The 26085-nt window shown below is 41.2% G+C and overlaps 1 protein-coding gene across 1 annotated transcript in view; it reads right to left on the reverse strand.

The window, feature by feature from the left end:
• The window catches only part of DOCK1 (dedicator of cytokinesis 1), a 1358032-nt gene that overhangs the window by 1091981 nt on the left and 239966 nt on the right, over positions 1-26085 (reverse strand). Inside the window, exons 13-15 of the mRNA XM_086922569.1 lie at positions 23875-24000; positions 23009-23133; positions 18484-18582 (exon numbers count right to left, since the gene is read on the reverse strand). Coding sequence (XP_086778695.1) covers positions 18484-18582; positions 23009-23133; positions 23875-24000 — 350 coding nt within the window. The remainder of the gene's footprint in view (positions 1-18483; positions 18583-23008; positions 23134-23874; positions 24001-26085) is intronic.

Genomic DNA, 26085 nt, shown 5'->3' on the forward strand with positions numbered 1-26085 from the left:
GTCAGCATTTATGAGCGATATGGGGCGGTATGATCCTGGTAATTCCTTGGGTTTCCCCTTCTATTGAAAGATAATGATTTTTGTCTCTTTCCATGATTCTGGTACTCTCCCTGTATATAGAATCCCATTAAATAGGTCAAGCAATATAGGGGTAATCTGTTTTTCTAAGCACACATACACTTCTAGGGGTATCCCGTCAGGACCTGCGGCCTTACCCGCGGCTAACTCATGTAGGGCTTTCGCTACCTCGTTTATCTGTAGATCTTTTTCCAATTCTTCCTGATCCTGTACACTTACTCTGGGACCCCTGTCTGTAAAGCCCGGACTTGGCTCTCTGGTCTGCTCCTCTTCATCATATAATTTTTGGTAGAACCCATGCAATACTCTCAGTATCTCTTTAGGCTCTGTAAACTCTATGACTTTGTCCTGTATACAGGGAATTATGTTTTTAGTTCTCTCCTGTCTTATCTGCAGGGCTAAAGCTCTTCCTGCCTGCTCCCCTGTTTCATACCGTTTTGCCCTTGCTACTTGATAGCTTCTAGCCTCCTTCTCCGTAGCTATTTTCTGGAGGTTAGCTTTGGTATTAGTAATTCTTGTAAGGCTTCCATGACCATCCTGCCCCAAACTAATTTCCCTAATATGCTGGTTTTCTACCGTTGCAAGTTCATCCATCAGCTTCTCTACCTCTCTCCTATCTTCCCTCCTAAGCCTAGCTGAGCAGCTAATTGTTTCCCCCCTCAGAGAGGCTTTGAAGGCTTCCCAAACCATATTTCTGGATGTGCTGTATCTATTGACATCAAAAAATTCCTCTGCCCATTTTCTAATGTGTTCTACAAATCTGGTGTCTAACAGAAGCTTACGCTCGAACGACCAGCTGTTTTCTTTCCTCTCCATACTTGAAATTGTACAGGTCATGATTAGTGGGTTGTGATCGGATATTGATTTCGGGAGTTTCCTGATGCCAACCTTATTCATTTCCGAGAAGGAGATCAAGAAGTAATCTAGCTTGGAATATTTCACGTTAGGGAAAGAGAAGTAGGTGTAGCCTGGGTCTCTAGGCTCCTTTTCCCCCCAGACGTCCTTAAGCCCATGGGAATTCTTGAGGGAGTCCAAGGCTCGGAATACCCTTGATTTCCTCCCAGAATAGCCCGCCGAATCATTCCAATCCACCGATATATTAAAATCCCCACAGATTATCATGGGTGTTGGCCAGTTTGCTAACTCTCCCTCCAGAAAATCAAAAACTTCAGGGTCATCTTGATTTGACCCATAGACTACACATAGGGTGTACCCAAGGTTGAGTTCTGCAATTGCCCATCTACCACCGCTATCAGATTTATGACGTTTGCCCCCCCCCCAAATAGGATTTAGCCAATATAGCGACCCCCCTGATGTTTGATGTTTGTGTGGAGCAAGATAGAATTTCATACCCCCTCAATTTCATCAGATTTTGTTTTGCCCAGGGGAGATGGGTCTCCTGCATACAAAGGATATCAATATTGTTAAATTTTACAAAGTGCTCTACATTAAGTCTTTTCCTCTGGTCGTTCAGGCCGCCTACATTAGCCGTACAAATGTTAATGCTTGTCGTATTTGCCATTTTTTCCCATAATGTTGATCTAACATTCCCTGTCGAATCTTGATTATCATTATTTTCTGCGAATAACTGCTAGCTCTTACATATTCCACTTCAAAACTCCTTATCTCCATTTTTTTTGTTTTTGCCCTTCCCACCCCTCCCCCTCTCTTCACTCCCCCACCCCCCTCTTTACGCGTTTCTCCTCTTTGATATTTTAATTTGGAATTTTTGGTTTCTGCCAATGGTGTGGGTTGAGGCTTGGTAATCGGGCCCTAGCCCTAAGCAATCAGTTAAACACTATGTTTTATGATCTTTAATGTAGCTCTTTCTATTGCAGATCGGCTTCATTCAATGTCAGGGTACTAGTCTGACATTGATAGTTTTTCATAACATAAATAACTAGATCCGTGTAATGGACCAATTAAGTATACTAATCATGACAAAGGGGAGCATGATAAACCAAACCCACCATTTTTGCCCTCTTGGATCGATCAGAGACTGCTGAAGTCTGCCAACTATGCTGCAGAGCCATGTACTGGGCAAATACATATATTTTGGCATCTAATTTGTATTGTTTGTCTGGTTAACCATTGTTGGCTTAATGTGATTCACCTTTCAACTTGCACCAGAAGTGTGAACATCGAGTCTGGTTATACAAATTATGTTTCCCTGCATACAATGTGTGCTCTTAAATGATGTTTTTTCTGGCCATGTACCTTTCACAAATTACTGGTTACTGGTATAGCTCTTGGCCCCAATGAAGACCTAATAAAGTACCTTTTTTGAAATGCATTATTCAGCTCACTTTTAATGTTTATCTCCCTTAGAATAATATTGACTGGATCTTGATTATCTCCTTTTCCTTAAAATATAACAACTACATAGATGTGAAGAATGGGAATTGTGGGATGGCTAACATGCAAGAATCCTGAAATTACTCAACTTGCAGCTATACCTGAGTATGTCATTTGAAGAACGAAACAACATCATTAACACTCATTAAGTCTTTTAAAAGAAGGGTGTTTGAACTGGAAAAACGCATTCTTTACTTCTTTTAATATGATGTATTTTAATCTCAGTTCCCTACAATTTCTGAGTACTTCTACCCAGGTCTGGGAGTTGAATGATTACTCTTAAAAATGACTTAACTGACCTGGAAACTTTTTACGCTTTGTCGCCTAAGTCTAACCTCAAGGTCCACAATACACCACCAGGCCTTCAGAAAAATGATAGGTCAATTTTGTATAGCCTTCCTACGCTCTCCTGTAGCCACCTCGGGCCGGCAGCCAGCACAGCGACATACATTTTTTTTCACATTTTTACCACGGGGCGCAACGACCCAGGAGAGCAAGCGACATGAGGACGTATATTCTGTCACCATCAAAAACAAGCTCTCTGTCGCCCAGCAACATTCCAAAACATCTTCAAGATCCAAGTTTTTAATATTAACTTTAAATTGGGACTACACAGGTGCCCCTACTGATTAGCACTTTGACAAATGTTATATTCTGCACCATCTGACCCCCCTTATTAGCTGTCTTGTTCACTTGCCTTTACTCCCTTGCAATTTTATGGAATTACTGTATATTAGCAATTTTTAGCATCATTTAATGAAGTCGTTTTGCTTTTTTTTTTTAAACATGTTTTATTTGTTTGCAAAGGTTTTAATTAATGATGCAATAAAGCGATTATTATTATTAAAGGTATGGCCTCACTAACAAAAGAGTTATTGGATGGAGAGTGTGATGCCCTGCATACATTTGCCAATCTTCATTTGATATTATTCTACTAAAGTGAAACGTCCAATTGCATCTTTACAAAAACCTAAAAGTACTTAACAAAATATGAAGGTCTTCAAAACTTTCCTTATGGCGAGGTAAGACCCAACATTTTACAAATGGAAGGGTAATTTAATTTAGAAGTTTGGACCGAAGGCCTTGAGTGACTGACTTCCTATGCAAGCTTGTTCTACCTTCAAACTTGATGCAACAATTGGGCCTCAAATGGGAGGGTTCTTTTTGGAAACCAGGTAAGGAATTTGAGGGCAGGCATGACTAAGGATATGCAACAGCCACTTGAGCAAAGACACTTACTTTGAATTCTCTGTGCTATTTCTAACTAGGTCAAGTCTACACAATGTATGATTTATGTTCAATTCTGCATAGGCTCAGTTTTGGTAGGCCAAAGAAATTGTCTGGTAAATTTCTAGCCAGTACAATCCTTACCAGGGTTAGTCGTAACGAGACTTGGAAACATAATTCATGTTTATCAGTTGACAAATATGCCAAAAGGCTGCATTTCAAACTCTATGGAGGCCCAAGACCATCCAACCAGTCATAAATATAATCTGTTACATTAGTGAAATCTGGATAATACACTAGCAGCGTTTGCTAAGAAGTGGATTCTTTTTACTGGAACAAGGAAAACGTGCCATTCTAGCCACAAAGTACCTTGTACTACACAGCATTTATCTGGGACTTCATAGATAAATATTGGTGCACAAAGATGCCAAAAGAATTGTCTTTGAAAGCAGGGCCTGGAGGGTACTCCAAAGCAAATATTCTAGTAGACCAGAATGAACACTCATTCCTTTCAAGCAATATTTTTGTCATATTGGCATTTCGTTTCTAAAACTATTGAGGGAAATCTTCTGCCACGAAACAGCAATTAAAATGAGAATGGGAGTGAAAAGCTTGAATGGATAAGTGGGCAATAAACCGCTTTTCATCTGTATAGGAAACTGCAGTGCATCCAAGGAGTGGAGGTGTTTTGTAGTGGAGCAGAAGTGCACATTAAAAAGCAACAGGTATAATGAGGACCCTTAAAATCTCTCAGTGCTGACAGAAATAAAAAAGCTATCTAGACAGATCATGACTGCCTTTTTCTGATAGACACTAATCAGTGGGAGACAGTGCCCTCTAAACCTGCAGGCTTCTACAGATCTTTACAGGTAGCATGGTACACTGTGTCAAATGTAGTGGTGAGGTCCAAAAGGACTACTTCTGCTACATCTTCCTTATCAAATATGGTACTAAGTACTTCAGTTTCATAAAATCAGAAAGTGGTTTTAGTGCCCCTTCTACTCAACCCCCTCAGGTTTTTGCGATTTGGCAAAGAATTGTGAAATCAGCAATTTTGTAAAAATCCCAAATGTTTTACAAAAGTGCAGGCAAAATGTGGTAAAACACACCTGGTGTTCCCCCCCTCTTTACTGGCTCTGTGCTGGCACTACCAGCCAGCAGCATAGGTGTTAAATTCCTCTGTCGCATACCTTTGAAATGCACAGAGCCCCGTCCTGTGTGACTAGCCTGCAGCCCTCCTCACACATTTGGGTGCTCCCTGCTGCCTCTACAGGCCCCTGCTGCCCTGCACGTGCAGGCTGTCTGATGCCAAAAACAGTAGGTTTCATATTGTAATCTACTCTCTTTGGCATCAGGCACCCTACTGTTTCAGGTGGTGCGCTGCTGGAGACTCTGCAACGTTACAGACTGTGATACAGCACATCCTCAAGCAGTGACAGAGCACAGGGCTCCAGTATTTGTGTGGCGGGAACATTTTTTGCCCACCACAAAAATATCGTGAATTTTGAGGTTTTGGGACGCAAATGTTGCTTTTTATGGCTGTGAAATTTGCCAACCAAAGCCACAAAATGCTGGGGTAGCTGTCTAGTGTGAAAAGTTTAACTGGTAAAGCATATTATGCTCTTCTACAAAATGTCTAGTTTCCTAGCCACTATTCTCTCCAGAACGGTTCAAAGTGTGGAGGATGAATGGGTAATCATTTGGAACATCTTCTGCGCACATAATTGGCCTTTTAACCAGTTGGGATAGTATGCATATCTTGTATTTGAGTCAAAAAGTAACAGAGGCTTATTATTTTTAGATAGAAAGCTGGAGATGAGTGTGGATCCTTACTTTATAATCATTCGACTGACAGAAGATCAATTCACATTGGGGCCAGCTGCCTCTCCTTATGTGCATATGACTGTAGTAAAGTCAGAGTGCAAATTATATAATTATGTATTGTCAAACTTTGTATGCAAAAAAGAGGCCGGGATGTCACTTAACTCCTGTAAAGACTGCACTATATAAACAGCCTAATGAGAACATGTTTTCTTTTGGGGCAGGAGGAACTAATGAGCTTCAAATGCAAACTACTGGTGCTCTTTTTACCCGATCACTCCTAAGCCACAGTTGTTCCCTATGCAACAGTGTTGAGTTCTTCTCCATGGGAAGGATGACATAGCATTTTCATTTTCCTGTTCTTAAGGTCAAATATCTCAGGTCACTTAATACGTTTCACGCAACAATGAATGTAATTTTATTTAAATAATAATAATATGGTCAGGTAAAGGATGCAGTTCATGGAGGAATACATAAATATGGTGACACATTTGGGATGATTCTTAAACAAGCCAAACCAAAATTCCTCACAAAAACATATATAACTAATAATTACTTGGTTGCCCAAAGGGATTCACATCTTTCCACATTGAATGAATGAATTCAGATTTCTAAAGCGCGGGTAGCTGCCCTGAGGCGTCCAAGCGCTAAGCATATCACTGAGGTTCGAGTTAGGAAGAAGGCAGATTCAGCTCCATAGTTATGTGGTAAACAGGAGTGTTTTCATCTGTTTGCGGAAGGAGAGAATGTCGGGGTTTGATCTGAGATGCTGAGGCAAGGCGTTCCACTTTTTAGCCACATTGTAGGAAAAGGAACGGCCTCCGGACCTTGATTTCTTTATTTGCGGCACAATGGCTAGATTTGCAGAGGTGGAACGCAGCTGTCTAGTGGATAGGTAGGGTGTGATGAGAGGGAGATTGATAGCCGGGCTATCTACTTTTCTATACAGTACTGCACAGAACAAAATTGGAGCTGTAAGTATTAAGAATACTTGGAAAAGCATACAATTTCCTGCACCCTTGTTTTTCATATGCCACATTCATATCTGTAATTCCCTTAAGTCCAAAGTGAATTAATTTCCTGTTATGAAACCCAGAAGAATATTCAAGTCAATTACACTATTTTGTTTGCTGGCATGCTGGAGGACAAGCAGCAACATCTAAGGGCAGTTAGGTTGAAATGATGTAAAAACTGACCACTTAAGCAGGGATGAGCAATCTGGGCAGGTACAGGTTCAGGTAGTAGCACCAAGGACTGTTAAATCAGACTTCTCTTTCAATTGAAACCCCCAAATGAACAACCCAGAGGTCTTCCAGGCATCTGTCTCTGCTACCAGCATGATGGAAAGAAGTTACAGAATGAGGAGAGGAGATATTCCCTAACGTGCATTGTGGTGGACTGGAAAGGGGGCACCAGACTCCAACAAGGAAAAGAAGGTCATGGCCATTTCGAATCAGTGACGCTGGGAAAGATTACAGTAAAGTGAAGGCGAAGTACTGAAAAATGAGGGTGGGTTTTACTAAGACATTTGCCAGGACTAGGAGTGAGGAATTCTACCATCACTGGCTAGAACAGTTGATGAGAATGGCATCTCACTAGCACAGCCTCAGAACATTCCTCAACTTTGAAGAACACCTGAATAAAAACATGATGATTCTGTCAGTTTGCTGGGACAAGAAAACAGATCAGTAATCTAGCTGTCCCATTCCCCTTACTGCTACAGAGACTTAAAAGCAAAAGGGCTCATAGCTCTAAAAAACATGCTGGCAAGTTTTTTGACTACACTTCAGTGAACTTAAGAGAACCCTGGTTGGTAGGAACTAATGCCTTTGGCCTACCCCCTTCAAGGCCTGAGGGTTGTGGGAGAGACCGGGAGTGACATTATCAGTACACCCTTTTCAGGATCGGTATACAGTGAGGAGACTGCCTGAAAAAAGTGAATCCTCAGAAAGCAACAATACCAAGTTTCCTATTCTCTGGGCTTAAGTACCCAAAAAATGAAAAACACTGAATGAATGCTGGACTGGGGAAACCGTGGAAGGTTAAGAATCCATCCAGTCAGCAAAGCTCCCTCTGTGGTTCCAAAATAAAACTTTGTCCCACTCTCAATTGTTAGCACCAGAACAGAAGGATCAGTTCGACAGTGATGTATCCAACTTTGAAGAACTTTCAATGGCGTTAGCATCCTGCGTTGTCCGCATACTGCTATCAGCACGTCAAGTATGGAGTGGCTGACTAGATTTGTCTTACTTTGAGATAGATGCCGATGGATCATGAAGTTCTAGTTCATTTCAACATAGTGTTCCCACTGGGATAGAAAAAAGATGACCGAGATTTTACCTGAACTGTAAATAAATAATGACAGTTATAGCTTTAGACAGTCATAATATTTTGATTTATAGTTGTGTCTCTGTTGATATTTGGGTGGATTTTCTTTGTAAGCACGAAGTTAAAATGAATGTAATTGATCAGGTAGTACAATTTAACATTCTATTTTAATCCCTCCTAATGGTAAATACACTTCATTTTGAATGTGGGGCTGTAGGTGAAAACTGAGCTCTTGACACATGACTTCTCAATAACAAAGTCACAGAATTTGTTGTACTATTAATTAATGTGAGGTGTTTCTAATGTCACTATCACTTTTCTATGTTAGCCAACTATAAATTTGCACTTTGTGGCTAGGTTTAAGGACTGTTTGTGGCTTATAATTACGTTTAATTTAATAATAAAGTGGGCTCATTATCTCTGCTAAAACAAATATGGAGTCTCATGAGTAAAAATATGATTTTAATATACTATTTTGTGTTTTTGTACTGGAAATACATTCATTGTGTGATTGTTTTATAATGTGTTTATCTAGTGTGACAACTTGCTTGATTAAAAAGAAACCAGATGCACTCTTTCGATTTTGTCTCTTCCCTTACTTTTTTATTTTTATAAATTAGGACTGAGAACATTCATTTTCTTTAACATTACACTCAATCGGTCAAATATCATTTTCAACAATAAGATTGTCCCTTTTCCAAATGATGTATGTATTATTGCTGAGCTGAACTTTTAAAACTATTTTCCCAGTCACTTTGATATCTATAAAAGATAGGGGTAAAGAAAAAATGGTAACGTGTCAAGGGTGCCCCTTATCGCCACTCTTATTTGCTCTCTCTATGGAGCCATTTATAAATGCTTTACAGTCTCAAGTACACATTAAGCACTACTATCATGGAAATAATATGCTTAAAATTACAGCCTACGCTGATGATTTGGCAATCTATACAACAGAGGTTGCAGAAGCAATGATGGGAATTACTGAGGAAGCCAACGATTTTGGTGCCGTTTCCGGATATAAATTAAACCTGAATAAAATGCAAATTATTGTGAACTACAAACCTTCTGTTCCTGTCCAGGGTATTTGTCAGACACCCACCTATTTAGGTATCAAAATTTCACCTAGTGTTAGGGATATTAATGCACTTAACCCTTTCGATGCTCATGACGGAACCGTTACGTCATGAGCATCGGTCGAGCTGTGCTCATGACGGAAACGGTCCCTCATGACCACACCCATTTACATTAGGGTCCAGCATCGGGGGTAAATCTGCACCGCACGGATGAGGCTAATTATGACACCTTACTGAAAGAAACTGCGGTTCTTCTTAAAAAATGGCATAAGGTCCCCCTCAACTTGTTTGGACGGAAAAATCTTATTAAAATGAATATCCTTCCCAAATTTCTATATTTGTTTAGGTCTATCCCCCTGTTGGTCAATAATTCTTTTTTTAGAAAGTTAGATGGAATTCTTGGTAGCTATATTTGGGGCTATAAAAAAAGTCGCAGATCATTATCTTTTTTGAAGCTATCATTTATTAAAGGTGGGCTCAATTTCCCAGATTTTTGAATTAATTTTTATGCCACCTTTTTGGGCCGACTGCGTAGCCTCTTTAACTCTAGTAATCCGCTTTTTTTTCACCAATTCATGTTAGGTTCCGACTCTAAACAATTTCTGGCCAGAGCTAATGATCCAAATTACTTTAAGAGAGTCAAGTTCAAGACTGCTAGGGATGCGGTTCGTATTTGGAATACGATTCTGGCTTTTGATGCGACCTCCCTCTTTCATCCTAATTTGGCGCTCTGGGATAACCCGGGACTACCAGGTATTTTCAGTGATAAAGCAGGGAGATCTTGGGCTAATTTTGGTATAACTAGGCTGGGGGATTTATATGGCATAACAGGCTTACTGGAGTTCGAGACACTTAAACTACTCTATAAACGACCGGAACAAATGCTATTTAAATATATACAAATTCGAGACTTTTTTTTAGGCAAATTGAAATTAAAAGAACTATCAGACTCAGAAATATGGACCTGTATTTATAGAGAGAAAAGTAAAGCTTTGATTAATATAGGTTATAAATGCTTCAGTCAGTTTAAGACTGATGATTGCCCGAACCTCGTGGAGAAATGGGCATCTAAAATGGGGAGGCGTATATCTTCTAATAATATATCTACATTTCTTCAACGCATCAATAGCCTGGTTCATTCATCTAGCCTTCAACTACAAGCTTACAAAACTGTCTGTCATTTATACTATACTTCGTTACCTATCTCCAAATGGTCTGGAAACACTGCTATTAGCGACCGTACGAAATGCCCCAAATGTGACCTTGCGGCAGCAGATCTGGAGCATATGCTATTTTCATGCCCTTCGCTGCGCGTATTTTGGGATGGGGTAGAAAATATTTTGAGGCAGAAATTAATACTCCCTACCTTAATTTCAGCCGAGATGGTATTACTTGGCATATTCTCAACTACTGACTTATTTACGGATCTGCTATTTGTTTTGATTTCATGTGCAAGACTGACTATTGCAAGGGCATGGATTTTAGTTAAACCATCTCATGTAACCGAATGTTGGTCCTTGGTGAATGAAATTTATGATATGGAACTCTCCATAGCGAGAACAAGAGGGGCTCACCCGCTCAAGAAATTGGAAAAAATCTGGGGGACCTTCCTTTCAGTTTGAATTGAATGGCTTCTATATTCTATGTATCTTTTATTTTTCTCTCTTTCTTTTTTTTTCTCTTCTTGTTGTCCGCGGGTGTATGATTTAATCTCTTTTGCAAAAATGATATTTTTCTATTAATATTATGATTGCGGATTCTCTTTTTTTTGTGCTAATTGACTCTCTGTATTTCTTTATGGCGTGTGTCATCAATACATTTAAAAAAAAAAAAAAAAATGGTAACGTGATTGAAATGAATGCCCTATTAATGAAAATACAAATCAAAGGAATAAGAAACTTACGATGGGTAACCACATTGCAAACTTTGGTGATTAAAATAGAAATTGTTCAGACATTTGTAATTACTGTACATTGTAATAAAAATTATTTTCCAGGGTTCCAGATGTACAAACGTATCTGGACAGAGCAGCACGATCTTAATGTCCTTTTGCAAATTCTGCATTACTAGTCCAGAACTGGATGCACTAAAAAGCGTCTAGGATAACAAGTACTACGTTTATGGGGTTCACAAGGCTCTGCTAATGTGTATGTTAATGGTATGAAGGTGACTGTGCTCCTCCTTGTGTAGCCAACTTCTGCCAGAGAACATGTTATAAAAGGTGGGATAGGGAATGCAGACATTACGAGCAAGTGCAGGCAAAGAAGGCTACTTGAAAAATAAACACCTTTAAACATTTTACAACCAAGAGAGCAAAATGAGGAGAGCTCTTCAGAGTACAATGTCAGCAATAAGAAGCCAAGCAAACTTTCATATCAAACTAAAAGTTAACATAACTAGGAAAACGTTGACAAATATCAAGATTCCACTGTCAAGCGTCTTAACTTTCAATAATTAAGAAATCTTGCAAACATTCAGAAAATATTACCATGACATAAAATACTCAGAAACAGACACTGAATTGTAATTGTATTGCAATTGCATTTATATAGCGCTTACTACCCCTGATGAGGTGTCAAAATGCTTTTTCGGCAAGTAGCACACTACTCTGGAACCCATAAAGGATTAGTGGTGAATTAGTATAGTGAAAATATGAAAATCATTTGAGTGGTTGAATAATATGGAGCATTTTAGAAACATTATAAGCAATTTTAGAAGTGCCAGTACCATGCTGCAGGGATTCCGTTTGGAGTCAGAACTGTGCCTTGGAAGAACAGGACATTTGAATGTAGGGACTGAGTCTCTCTATCACGTCAGTACCTGTAGGCCCAACTGACTAGCTCACAGTGCCTCACATGCACTCTCAACCTTTCCAGAGTTGAAGGTGATTTTGGCAAACCTAGAACATGAATCTCTAGTCCCAAAGGTAACTGTGAAAAGATATCTCACGCATTCATGTCCATAATAAATAAAAGAAAGACATGAAGCGAAATATACAGTGCACCAGGTAGGTCGCTCCCCCTCCGCACAGCACCGACTTTGTCTCCCTGCCCAGCTGCCGCTGCTGAGGAAGTTCGAGGCCCTCCACCACCCACAGGCTACCACCTGCGCCTCATACCTGGTGGCCAGTGGAAGGCTGTAGGTAGGTTTGTTCATCCTCCGCTTTATTGCTTTTATTGTATTGCCTGTATTTTCATTGTTGTGTCTGTGACTGCTGTTGTCTGTCTTCCCCCGCTGCCTGTATGTGGTCCGTGCCCCTTTTTCTTCCCTCTGTTCCCCTCGTTTTCCCCGTACTCTTTCTGCCCAGTCTTTCGTTCTGTACCCATCGCTGCCTCGTGTCTCTGCCCGGTTTTCCCTTCTGTTCCCCTCGCTGCCCCGTGTCTCGGCCCGGTTTTCCCTTCTGTTCCCCCCGCTGCCCCAGTGTCCCTGCTCGGTTTCCCTTCTGTTCCCCTCGCTGCCCCCGTGCCTCTCTGCCCGTTCTGCCTTCTGTTCTTAGCTGCCCCTCTATTTCTGTGTTCTGTATTTTGCCTGTGTGCCACTCGTTTTTCCGGTATTTCTGTGCCCTTTTGCGTTCTGTGCCACTCGTTTTTCCTTCGTTTTTGTGTCCCTTTTGCCTTCTGTTCCACTCGTTTTTTGTGCCCATCTGCCTTCTGTGCCACTCATTTTTTCCCTCTTTTTTGTGCCCTTCTGCCCTCTGTTCCACTCATTTTTGTGCCCTTCTGCCCTCCTTGCCACTCGTTTTTCCCTTGTTTTTGTGTCCTTTTTGCCTTCTGTTCCACTTGTTTTTGTGCCCTTCTGCCCTCTGTTCCACTCGTTTTTTGTGCCCTTCTGCCCTCTGTGCCACTCGTTTTTCCCTCATTTATGTGCCCCTTTTGCCTTTTGTTCCCCTTGTTTTTTGTGCCCTTGTCCCTTCTGTGCCACTCGTTTTTCCCTCGATTTTGTACCCATTTTTCCTTCTGTCACCTTCGTTGTCCCTCACCGCCCTCGCCGCTACGTCCCCTGCGGCCCCGCCCACCTGACGGCCCACTGCCCATTTGCTGACCCCGCCTCGCAGCTGCTCCTCCCTGCCACCTCCCCATATATGCCGGCCTAAGGCAAGATTTTCTGCGCCTGGGGCGCGCCCAGCTTCAGAACCCCTGGCCCCTGCACTCGCCACTACGATACCAGCACTCTGCACGCTCTCAACTCTGGACGGAGGCACACCTGCTTCAAGGCCGTCCCGAAACTCACACACGGCCCGGCCCCTTAACCTGCCGGAACTGCAGCTACACCCGCATTAGAGCCGACGAATCACCCGCCAAGAAAGACCTCAACCACTTCCGATGCATACTACTGAACACCTGCTCCGCACGCAAGCATGTCGTCAAGCTCTGGGACCTGCTCGACCCAACATCCCGGGACGTCACCTTCCTGACAGAGACCTGGTTTAACGGCTCCTCCGCACCCAACATCGCCATAGCCATCCCAGACTGCTACAAGATCATTCACAGAGACCGCACCAACAGAGTCGGAGGAGGAATCGCCATCGTCCACAAGAACAGCATCAGGGTCTCGACTAGCACCGACAACGTGCTCAGCACTGCCGAACACATGCATTTCCAGATCCACACTGACCCCTACTCCACTCTGAGGCACCCTAGTCGACCGACACCCCCGGAACCCGCCCCAGTTCAGCAACTCCATCACCGACTTGATCAGCACGCAAGTCTTGACCTCGACCGACTACATCCTCCTCGGAGACCTGAACTTTCATCTTGAGAACAACAACGACAACAACTCCAAAACCCTGATCGATAACCTCGCCAACCTCCGACTGAAGCAACTCGTCACAACGCCCACCCACTCCACCAGCCACACGCTCGACCCAGTCTTCTCCTCAAGCCTGCACGTCTCCATCAGCCACACCACCGAACTCCTCTGGACCGACCACCGCTGCATCCACTTCACCTTCCAGAAGTCCACCACACACCACCGCACCCTACAGATTCCCCACCGCTGCTGGAGCAAAATCACAGAAGACCAACTACACGCAAACCTCGCTCTCAGCCCACCCACCGAACCCTCCAACACTGACAACGCTGCCCACAGCCTTAGGCGCTAGATCGAGGAATGCGCCAACACGCTCGCCCCACTGAAGAAATCCCCCCACAGAGACATCAGCAAGAGGGCCAGCTGGTTCACCTCAGAACTCCTAGCCTCCAAGAAAGCCTGCCAGAAACTAGAGAAGAAATGGCACAGTGAACAAACTCCGGACAGCCACGCAGCACACAAGGACGTCATCCGCAACCACCACCACATCAGGGCGGCCATGAGAACCTCCTCCAAAGACCGCCTCGAGAACAACGCACACAATAGCAAGGAGCTCTTCAACATCGTGAAGGAACTCTCTAACCCCAGCTCCAACACCAACGACATCCCGCCGTCGCAAGCCCTGTACGACTCCCTCGCCACCGTCTTCCACCGCAAGACAAAAGACATCCACAACAGCTTCAACCCCCAGACAGCCCCAACAGACAGCAACACAACAGACCCTGCGCACACCATCGACCACGACCCCCTGCTAGCCTGGGCCAGCGTGAGCATCGATGACACCATCAAGACCATGCGCACAATCCACTCCGGCTCTCCGTCAGGCCCATTCCCGCACCACGTCTTCAACAGAGGAAGCAGCTCCATCACACCCCACCTGCGCAACGTCATCAACCTCTTCCTCGTGACCGTAACTATCCCAGAGATCTGGAAACACGCCGAGATCAACACCCTACTCAAAATACCTAAGGCAGACCCAAGAGACCACAAGAACTTCCGGCCCATCTCTCTGCTCCCCTTCCCGGCCAAGGTCATCGAGGAAACCGTCAACAGACAGCTAACCAGATACGTCTTAGAAAACAGAATCCTGGACCCTTCCCAGTCAGGGTTCCGTGGCAACCACAGCACAGAGACTGTCCTAATCGCCACCACCGATAACATCAGGACCCTGCTGGACAATGGCAAGACCGCAGCACTCTCTGCCGCCTTCGACACCGGCTGCCACCGCACTCTACGCTCATGCATCCACGCCGCAGGGATCCGAGACAAGGCTCTGGATTGGACCACCTCCTTCCTCTCCTGCAGAACCAAGAGCGTCCTCCTCCCCCATTCCATTCCACAGCCTCCGAGATCATCTGCAGCGTACCTCAGGGATCCTCCCTCAGCCCGACGCTGTTCCACATTTACATGGCCCCGCTCGCACAAGTAGCCCGACAGCACGACCTCAACATAATCTCCTACGCCGACGACACTCAGCTAATCCTCTCCCTCACCAAGGACCCCATGACCGCCAAAGCCAACCTCCACGAAGGAATGAAGGCCGTCGCCGACTGGATGAAGACCAGCCATCTGAAGCTGAACTCGGACAAGACTGAGGTTCTCATCCTCGGCTCTAACCCTTCAGCCTGGGACGACTCCTGGTGGCCGACGGCACTGGGGGCAGCCCTGACACCCACCAACCACGCACGCAACTTGGAAATCATCCTCAACTCAACGCACTCAATGACCAAGCAAGTCAACGCCATCTACTCCTGCTGCAACACCCTCCGCATGCTCCGCAAGATCTACAGATGGATCCCGACAGATACAAGAAAGACAGTCACCCAGGCCCTTGTCAGCAGCAGACTCTACTACGGAAACGCTCTCTATGCAGGAGCTCTGACCAAGTTCATCAAACTAATACAACGCATCCAAAACGCCTCAGCACGACTGATCCTCGACGTACCACACCACGGACACATCACCCCCACCTGAGAAACCTGCACTGGCTCCCCGCCAACAAGAGGATATCCTTCAAGCTCCTCACCCACGCACACAAGGTACTCCACAAGACCGGCCCAGCCTACCTCAACAGACGGCTCTCCTTCTACATCCCCAACTGCCAGCTACGCTCCGCCGACCTCTCACTTGCCACGTCCCACCTACCGGTGGGAGATCCTTCTCCCATCTCACAGCCAAGACATGGTACACCCTCCGACTGAGCCTACGACAGACCCAAGACCTGCTGACCTTGAGGAGTATACTCAAGACCTGGCTGTTCGATCAGTAGCACCCCCCAGCCCTCCCAGTGCCTTGAGACCCTCGCGGGTATGTAGTGCGCTTTACAAATGATTGATTGATTCATTACTTAAAACTATTGCAGTCTAATTTTTAAGCAGGTTTGCTGTGATTAGTAAACAGACACACCTGAGAAAAGTAAGCAGCATTACTAACAGACTATAAACAATGAACAACCCGACCATGTCAACTAATGTATCAATCTAAGCCTACACTCACTATGTGAGCACAGGGATATATCAGTGATCTCAGGGATTAGTGCAAACTCCCAAACCTGGTATATGAGGTTAGGTGGTCGGCATCATAGGTGTAAACTCAGTTTACGCAAGGCTGCTACCTCCATTCTAAGACTGGTCTCTCTGCTGGACGTTTCCCTCTGCCCTCTAAGGGGGCTGAGACTGAGTTTATATTATAAGAACTGTTGTGTTAGAAAACTGCAGGTGTGCTATTGTGTTAGGTCTAAAAACGTTTAGGAAAGGACACTGACAGGGCACCATGTTGTTCGACCTTGTATGAAAAGTTCAGACTGGGTCGCAAGAAGAGTCACTGAATAAGAGTGGTGTGGCTCACTGGTTAGAGGCGGAGGACCCGTAAGCAGAGAACGGCCCGGGATCAGGGTTCAATTCCCGACGCAGCAGGGTTGTGGACCAGGGTCAACGGACTCGATAATTCTCGCCTCGGTGCCTACTCTAACCAGGGATCACACTCGGCAACTCTGGGCATTAAGCTTGCCTCATCTCTACAATGGCCCCCAAAGACGCCGGGGATGCCTGGTTTCACCTTGGAGATACCCAGAAGGGACCATCTCACAGGGAAAGCCAGGACGGGTTCCCCAGCGGTCTTCAGCGCCAGGACACCCCGAAATGGGGTAACAGTGCGCTTTACAAGTATCACCATTACATTACATTACAAATAATACACGCTGCGTAGTTCTAAATTAATATCATGTCCCAAAAAACAACTTAGTATGTGTGGCTGCGGAAAGCAAAGGAAGCTTGAAGCTGCTAATACGAGCAACCAAGGGAGACCCAAATGGGCCCAGAAGGGAAAATACAAGCTTTCAAATAAAGCTGACTAAAATCTTAATAGAAGTCAATATAGTGTTCTGAACATGAAACATTAAATACATTCAAGACTAGTCACAACTATATTTCCCCATTTTTTTTACTATCTAATAATTTATTTTTTACTATCGGGGATTACATAATTTTGAACACTAGTAAATCTAATCACATTAACAAACACTGCGGTTTATAAGGAGTCCAGCTTTCTAATCAATAAGGAGGATGCTAGAAAATAATTTGAATATTTTTAGTTCCGCTTCCTTATGACAGTAATTGAGCAGATATAGTATTTCTAACAACATTTCACAAGCCTATGCCTATTCCTTAAATAAAGAAGAGCAAGCTGTAAACACATCGAACAGACACCATCACTACAGGCAACATGCAAAGCCCCCCACTTTTCCTGCCACTCATGCCCAATCAACACTGAACTAGTAGCTCAGACAATTTGCGTCAAATGTAATTTTCCTACGATAAAGGCTGTACTAAACTCATTCTGAAGGTGACTTACTAGCTCAATCTAAAAAAAAAAAACATTGCCCATCATATATATTTCATCTAACTGTTTAAAGTTTCAAGTAAAAAATGCTCACACATTTTCCAATAATGACCTGCCTAGAAGGAAAGGAAATGTGCCTTTCTCATTTCAGTCATCCTAAATCCTTCAAAGACCATGGTTAAAATGACTTTGTTGTTATCACTGTATGCTTGATATCCAACTGTTTAGATATGACCAAATCCAACTCTAAAATCAACTAGTAGCAAGGCAATAAAAAATATATTACTCAGAATCAGCAGGGAAACCCAAGTGTTCACAAGCTTAACTAACCTAATCATCTAGGCTATCTGTCAAAGACCTATATTTTTACATGAGGGGTTATTAAACTCTGAACAATTTGATGTTACAGTTACGTACCAGGCACTATTTTTGTTTGCCCTCAAGCACTCCCAATTCTAGTTTTTTAAAAATTGTTTCAAATTATAATGAGATGGTTATTGAAACTCTGGGGGACACATGGAACCCAAGTCATTATAATTGAGCCCTTTGGCCATGTAAGCTACTTCATAGGGTATTTCAACTACAAAAATCTAAAGAACAATCATTTCTTTATTATTCCACTCTGAAAAGGAATGGTTAGGGAAAGATTCAGTAAACATCAAACAATTTTCAAATGTCAACCTTTTGGGCCACTAATACATGGTATAATAACCAAATGTTGGAGACCTGATTTTTACAAAGAATTATTTTTGTACAGGTTTGCATTGTAACCTCCATGGGAGATAATGTTATTCTCAGCAGCAGGACGAGTGTTAATTAAACCTACATTTTTGGCATTACTTATATACAATTACAGAAATATGTAACTAATATTAACACAACACATCAACACTTGTAAACATATACAGATTTCAATTCTATGTAAGTATTTAAAAAGTAATTTTCATCCTACCTTTAGAGTCTCAAACCAGCGTGGTTGTTTCACTTGATAGTATATGACAGATTTATATTCCGAGATAGGTTCCTCTCCAGCACCAGGAAATATAACATTCTTTTAAAGAAAATGAACATCCATAAACATGAGTAACATTTCTTAGCTATGTTTCACTTACAGTTCCTATCATGCAGAAATATTTAACTGAAATAGTTATTGACCATCTTGCTACAGTCCTAATTAAACTATTTGTGACAAATCTTCAAATGTACCCTCTCAACTGGCTTCTCTGCATCTTTTGACGAACTCAAAGAGGTGCTTCTTTTGCTTACCAAGTTAAATGTCAGACAATATGTGCCTAATCTCCCATAGCAATTGCCAAATAATAATGGTAGAGTTTCCCCTAATTCGGCCTCAATCAAATCATATTAGTGGCTGTATTTCAAAATATCAATCTGTGAAATATAAACCTATAGGTATATCGTAACTATAATATAAACTCCTAAAATAATGCCAAGGTAAGTGCAGGTTTACTATACGTAGCCAAACTGTGATGACGTGTTGAGAGTTGACATCATGATCTTGATATGCCTACAGGTCAATATTTCAAATGCAGTGTTGTGATACAAATTATAAGCAGTTCCCTGACTGTCCAAAAACAGAGAGTTCCCTTGTATGTGATGATTCTTTATTTCCAGTTTTCACTTTCATCCAACAATCCTGACGACTCTTGTAACCTTTAGCCTTGTAGCTATTAGCACTTGTAGCTATTAGCACACGTGTTTCATTGCTTGGCAAGCCTACCATCGAATTAATCAGGGCTACAAAAACAAATTGTATTCAGCCTTTGTCATACACTTTTACCACTGCTAATAAAAAATCCTCATCCCTCTGCTAGTTTATTTTAAGGTTCAAACTGAGGTCACTGAGGGGGTTACACTTTTAAGATGGCCGCTATGATGAAGAAGCGAAATTTAGTACATTTCTTTTATTAATGTTGATAGGATGGCAGTAACTTAACCTCATAGATGCTATTAAACATTCCTCCTCAGTGCTGCGCTGTCCATTGGAACTAGTGCTGAATGGACGTCCAATGGTCGTGCGCAGCACTGGGGAGGTAGTGCTGCCGTCGGCCAATGCACCGAGGCAGCACTTAAGGGGTTAAGATGCTGGTGCACCGAGGAGTTCCTGTTTGGCAGGTTAGATCACACATTTGGTAAGATATTTGAATCATTAAAAGTCAAAATGTACTTACTATACATGAATGAAGTACTAGCCCATTGTTTCTTTCAGTCAGTGATTTTGATTTGTTACAAACGATATAACTACCCATACCTATCAATATGGCACCTATGATTGTTTATGTCCATTTTGATTTAGACTAAGCCAATAGTATAAATACCTATACATTTAGCGATCAGAGTACTCACCGTTTTGTGGACAAGTTCGGGTACGAGCAATACAGGTTTGCATGCTTTACTTTAGCTAGAATATGTGGTTTTGCATAGTTGGACATCGCTGTTTACGTAGGCGAATTTTAATGTGTGCCACTTTACTGTGTAGTATACAAGCGCATGGTGCGCTGTATGGATGGATTTGACTTTTGGCACATTAGATCACTTTCAAAGTAAATATACATGTTGTTTGGAGTACTCTCCGTTTTTGAGGGAAGTTTCAGGTATGAATGATGCAGACACTTTTGTTTCACTTAGGGTAAAATATGGGGTTTTGGATGGTGTATACTGATACATGATGGATGATGGCAAGATATATGCTGGCGTGTTTTTTTACTTAGCACAATAACATATGTTAATGCATCTTGCTGTGCATATAAGAGTGTATGATGCTATATATTTAATTGTTAACACGGAAGAGAAGAGAAGGGTTGATATTGCTTGATATCGTGAATTTTACCTCGTAAAATAACCTATGTGGGCCAGAGTATCCTCTGGGTTCATGGCAACTATGTTTTAGAAGTCTAGATGGGACAGCGTTTTGAGATTCCTGCGTGTTGAAATATAATTTCTTTAGTGGAGTAGTGATTACAGAAATATGTATCTTTTACAGGTTGACTTATAATTTGACGCTGGAACTTACCCAGATTTACGTTTATGAGGCTACATATTGCGATATGGTGAGATGTTTGTTGTATATATCTTTTTTAAACTCGGCTGCGTGTATATATGTGTACATGGTTACATGGAATTATGTTATTTATTTAATTACAGGTCACATTTGAGAATAGCACTTTGAATTAGGTGCTTCGCCTATGAGCTTAAAACCCCTTACTAGGGATAGGGGAGTCGCAAGGTTTTGACTAGATATTACTTAGGTGGTTTTCCACTACTTGTGACCAGAAGCTATGTGGACCTTTATGTAATCACAGTACAGGATTCTGGGTTTATGTCTTTTCTCATATTTTGAAGTATTGGGAGGCCGCTTCTCTTCCATGGCCCCCCATATTAGCATAGGTATTTCAAGACTTTTGGAACACACGATTGTGCGCAATGCATGACTCTGCCACCTTGCTGTGCATGTGTTGTGATACAACACACAAAAAACAAGGATGGATCAAAGAGCCAGAAAACTAAACAGTTAGCAATGCACACATTTATTATGCTACAAACAAGTATATCTTTTAAGAAGGTATTATGTCAACAAATGAGAGAATAGATTAAGTCTGTAGTTTTAAAAATGAACTCGCTGTTTATCAAACTGTGAAACGGTTTTCTGCTCAGTTCAGAAATGTGAATTTCTGATAGTCCCCAAGCAATGTAAAGGAATAGTTTAAAACTGTTTCAAAGTTACACATTGTTATAGTTCTTAAATACACAATATTGCCCTGATAAGTATTTTCTTACTGAAGCAAGAAAGGAAACGTTCATTTGTAAAATTATTAAGCCTATCACCATTCATCCATCCAACACTGAAACTGCCCCTATTGTATAAGAAACGGTATAACGTAAAATTAATAAAATGTCTCCAAATGCATTTTACATTGCTTGATGTTTTTTTTTAAGTTGGGTGTTATTTTATTTTGCTTGCTTTCAATTTTATTTTGCTTGCGTATTGTACTGTGTTGCACCCTTAAAAAGAAGTGTGCTTTTCAATTTAAACTATCACATTCGTTTTTTGTTTTTTTTGTATTTAGAAGATTTGTGAAGGGCACGGTTTTATCTTTTAGTTACTTCATGTGTTGGGAGAGAATGTAAAAAAAACCCTGTAAAGTAAGTGTAGGGAAAGAAGGGAGTTCAATGAGGAAGGCGAGTAACCATAGCCAGTGTCCTTCAATTGTGACATCCGCTCTATGGAGAAGTTAGCTTCCAACAAGACTGAATATTACTGTTTTCAGAAGTATCACGAAACACATGTAGTTGGATTTCCCTTTAGGGATAAAGGTGTTTTAAAGTCTAAGCACGGTATGCCCAATATGCACCTTCATGTTTGGTCCCTTTGAATGATCGTTGATTGATCAGGTGGACAAACACGGAGTACAGGACTCTGGCGGGGAAAAAAGGCATGATTCCCAGTAGCAATTTAGGACCTTTTCCATACTTTCCTCAGTGGATTGCAAATATTGTAAAATCTAGGCCTGCACAGGAAACCTTGGGAGTGGTTCAGGGTGGGTGTGAAATGGTCCCACTTGTTGAAGTTCTGACACAAACGTGCTCCTTGGTTCTGACGATGTTGAAGGCTAGTAATGTGTTTCTTGGGGAGGCTACAGAAGATGTTCAAAACCATGATAAGTGCTCTGGGCAGGTTTACATGGTGTTCAGAGTGGAAAGATTGAAGTATTTTTTGGGTCATGGAGAGTTGCAAGTTCACAGTTATTGTACTGCATAGTTTTGGGGGGCACATTGTCATTGGCTTTGCAACAAATCTCCAACCTCCAAACTCTCATTGAGTTGGGAAGATGGATCCAAGTCCTGGGTCAATCGAAAGGGGCAGAGGCAGGTTCAGAGTCTCTTATTACAAGGATCTCAGTCCTTGGCCTGTTCATGCACAAGAAGCTCACCTGTTCTAATGGAACATATGAACCATGTAGTTGATCTGGAATTGCTCAAGATGCTGTGCCGGGGTGAACTTAAATGATCAACATTAGATAAAAAAGGGAAGAGCACTGAGTAATGCCACAAGACTCCATGCATAAGGATAACTCAGCTTAAGCAACCCTTACTTTTTGGCTATGGCTAGTGAGAACAAATTGGGCCCTTGATAGCGCTGGTCAGTATTTGTCTGCTCAGTACTCGAGCCTTTCCACCAGTAATGCACAGTTAACAGCAGGCAGTGAACAGATCGAGAAGTATAAGACAGCAATTTTATAATCCCTAAACTATATTATAGATTTCCCCTCTGAATATTCTTCCACAGTGCAAATAATGATAAATTGTGCCTGTTTAGGGCTTCTCTGCCCACTGTCTAGGGCTGCAGTTTCTGTATAGCACTATATACACATAAATACATACTGTAACAGTGCTTGTGCTCTGGTTGAAAAAGAAAACTGATAAACTACACCCTGAAGCAGCTAGCTAAAATACATTACCTCTAGTCGCTTCCCATCCTCATCATAGATGGATATTGTAACCTCTACATTTTTTGCTGTGGTTTTGCTACCTCTGTCGAAGTCTCCTTGAACCAACGTGACATAGATATCATTACGAACATCACCTATTAAGAAAATGGATTAAAACAATATCACAACATATTTTACATTAAGGCATTTTCAAGTCATAGATCCACATACATGTACCAAATACCAATTAAAGATGTTTCATAAATTACACTTATGTAAATTAACATTAATATTTCATGCTATTCCTTGTAAAACATACAAATACATGCTAAATAAATGTCCTTTGAAGCTGAGATTAGAAAAAAACAATTTCCGAAACTGGATAAAACTGGAGTGATTTTATTGAATAACCTACTTCTTCACATTATTTTCTCCTGGTTCACCATCTTCATTTCCTGTGTTTGCCATATTTAAGTGCCACCTAGCCTTTTCCTAGAGTAACCGAAATACACTGAAAAAGCTTGTATATACATTATTGGGGGAGCAATTAGTACAACTTGCAATTTGCACATCAATGTGATGTAGTAATTGGAGTCATTATCCCAGGAAAGATATGTGTATTGCTGTTCTGTGCACACATCCATGTTATGTATGTAAAAGAAAAGTATTAAAACATGTAAAATAAAAATCACAATGCTTCATTCATTTAAACAAGAATCAGTAGCTGAAGGCAAACTTGGTCTTCAAATTATGATTAGAAGTCCATGACGGCATGTTCTAATATCATTGTTTCTTCAGCTTTTGACAGTTCTGAAAATAATGCATTAGATGAAATAGAAAAACAGCTTTTGAGCTATTGTAAATGTATGTTATCCTTCTCATAATATCACAATTACCTGGCATTATAATTTCAGGAAATCCCATTTTCCTTGCAACTGCAGTAGATCGGTCTACTAAATGTGGAAACTCCTTTCTAATTTGATGAATATCACCAGGTAAAAGCTTCATTGTAACCCATAAACCTGGAATACAGAAAATATCCCATGACAAACAAACTCCTTTGAGGTCAGGCAAAACATAGAATTCAAAGAATAATTGGTTGCACCTGCAAAATTACAAAATTTAAATAACTGAAGAGAGTCCTTTAAATTAAAAAATTAAAGGAAGGTGATGAATGTTATTCCCTTGTTTTGCATGTTAAGAGTAATAGAAATTAAGAAAATTCTATAATTTAGTATTTTTAAGTGGGTATAAGATATATATTTTAATTTCTATTCAGTAATCTATTTTTGCTACAATCTTTGTAGCAATTAAACATCACTCTTCAGATATACACAATAGAGCACTACATAGCTGGTATAAGATTGGGCAGATATCTGTGCATGCATGACTCTATAGATCTAGTGCCATTATTTCTCAGGTTCTAGGGAGTGATTAAGAACACTGCTTTTCTGGTGGCTTGGTTATAACTTGTGCTACTAGCAAAAGCCAATTATGTGAAGCAAGCAACTGGAGGTAAAAGTTCTGCTCAACTGAATATTACGGGTGAACTATGAGAAAACATACACATATTAGCACTTCAACTAATTTACTGTGGGGACATTCCAGGTTTAAAGACAGTTGCAACAATATACTTCAAAATCTGTAAGGACAGAAAAAGCACTTATGCTCTTACCGTACATAGGTTTTGGGACCGATTCCATATCCAAGCCAGAGCTGGCTGAGCTAAAGTAAAACTAGTTAAAATATTGTGTATAGTGAAGAGCTAGGAAGGAGCAGCGGTGCCTGTAGGCATATGATTGCTATCAGTTTAAGGTGACCACTTGATACCAAGAACCAACTATGGAGGTTTCATGCTAGGTTTAAGACTAGTGAGTTGACACTGAGGGTAAAGTTGGGTTTTTGGACCAATAAAACCCAGCAGCCTGCAACTGTCTATGTAACATTTGTGTAAAAAAATGGCAGCCATTGTTAAGTTATTCTGACCCTTTAATTCCAAACGTATGTCCAAGAACAGCAGATAAGGAGTTGAAAACTCTTAGTACTGTGTCCATGTAGTAAAAGCATGGATGTAGGATCTCATAAGAAATGTCTAATTGTTCTATAGGTGAAAGGCTAAAATGCCATTGGCTTCCTGTACATTTAAATCAAATATGAATGTAAACTAGGATGGGGATGTCATTATTGTTTTTACTTCCACTGATTTCATAAACTGCAAATACTTTAATACAGTTTCTTATACTTATTTTGGTTATTTTAATAGGTATGCATATTAAATTGTACAAAACATTGTTTGAGCAGAGATCCAAGTATTTATTCTGTGCGCTGTTCAGGCCAAGAGTCTCAAACCCTTGAATTCTATGAGCAAATGTTTCAGTAGGGAGGTTTTGTAATGCCTGTTGCCCCTCGATATAGATCACTTGAAAAAAAGATATGGTGAGGTCTGTACACTCCTTACTGTATATTAATACAGATGGCATATTGTAGTAATTTGTTTGGGGGTATGCAGTCCTAAAACATCATCATAATATCTCAGAAGAATATTTAAAACAGAAATGTATGTGTCAGTCAGTCAGTCAAATTAACTTTATTCGATTTGTTAAAATCATACAAAGTACATAAAAAACAGTATTATTTACAATTTAAAAAGGAATTAAACAATTTCATTTATGAGCAAGTTAATTAGACGAAAAATCAGTACGTTAAAATATTTTAAGAAACACGTTATGTACGTCAAATTTCCAAAATCATGCCCCGTCTAGCTCTGGTTGCTGCCATTGAAATGTATGTGTTGTAAATGGTGTGATTTAACACCTTGTGGGGGTTATCGCATCTAGAAACAATTGAAACAGTCATTTATTTTAACACAAGGAAATTATCTGGTAGCACTGTGCATAAAAGGAATAATTGAATCAGTGATCTTCAAGCGTAATGAAATATTGCTTGCACTGAATGATCAAATTGTAACTCTTAAGGAGAAAAAAAAAAGAACAATTAACTTCCTTCAAGATCTTAAGTTAATTTATATGTACAGTGAAATTCTGTGAAATGAATTGCTCCAAGCCTCTTGCAGAAGATGCTCGCAAATAAAAATTACACATTTCATC

The sequence above is a fragment of the Lissotriton vulgaris genome, chromosome 5 (genome assembly GCF_964263255.1).
Source record: "Lissotriton vulgaris chromosome 5, aLisVul1.2, whole genome shotgun sequence".
Lineage (NCBI taxonomy): Eukaryota > Metazoa > Chordata > Amphibia > Caudata > Salamandridae > Lissotriton > Lissotriton vulgaris.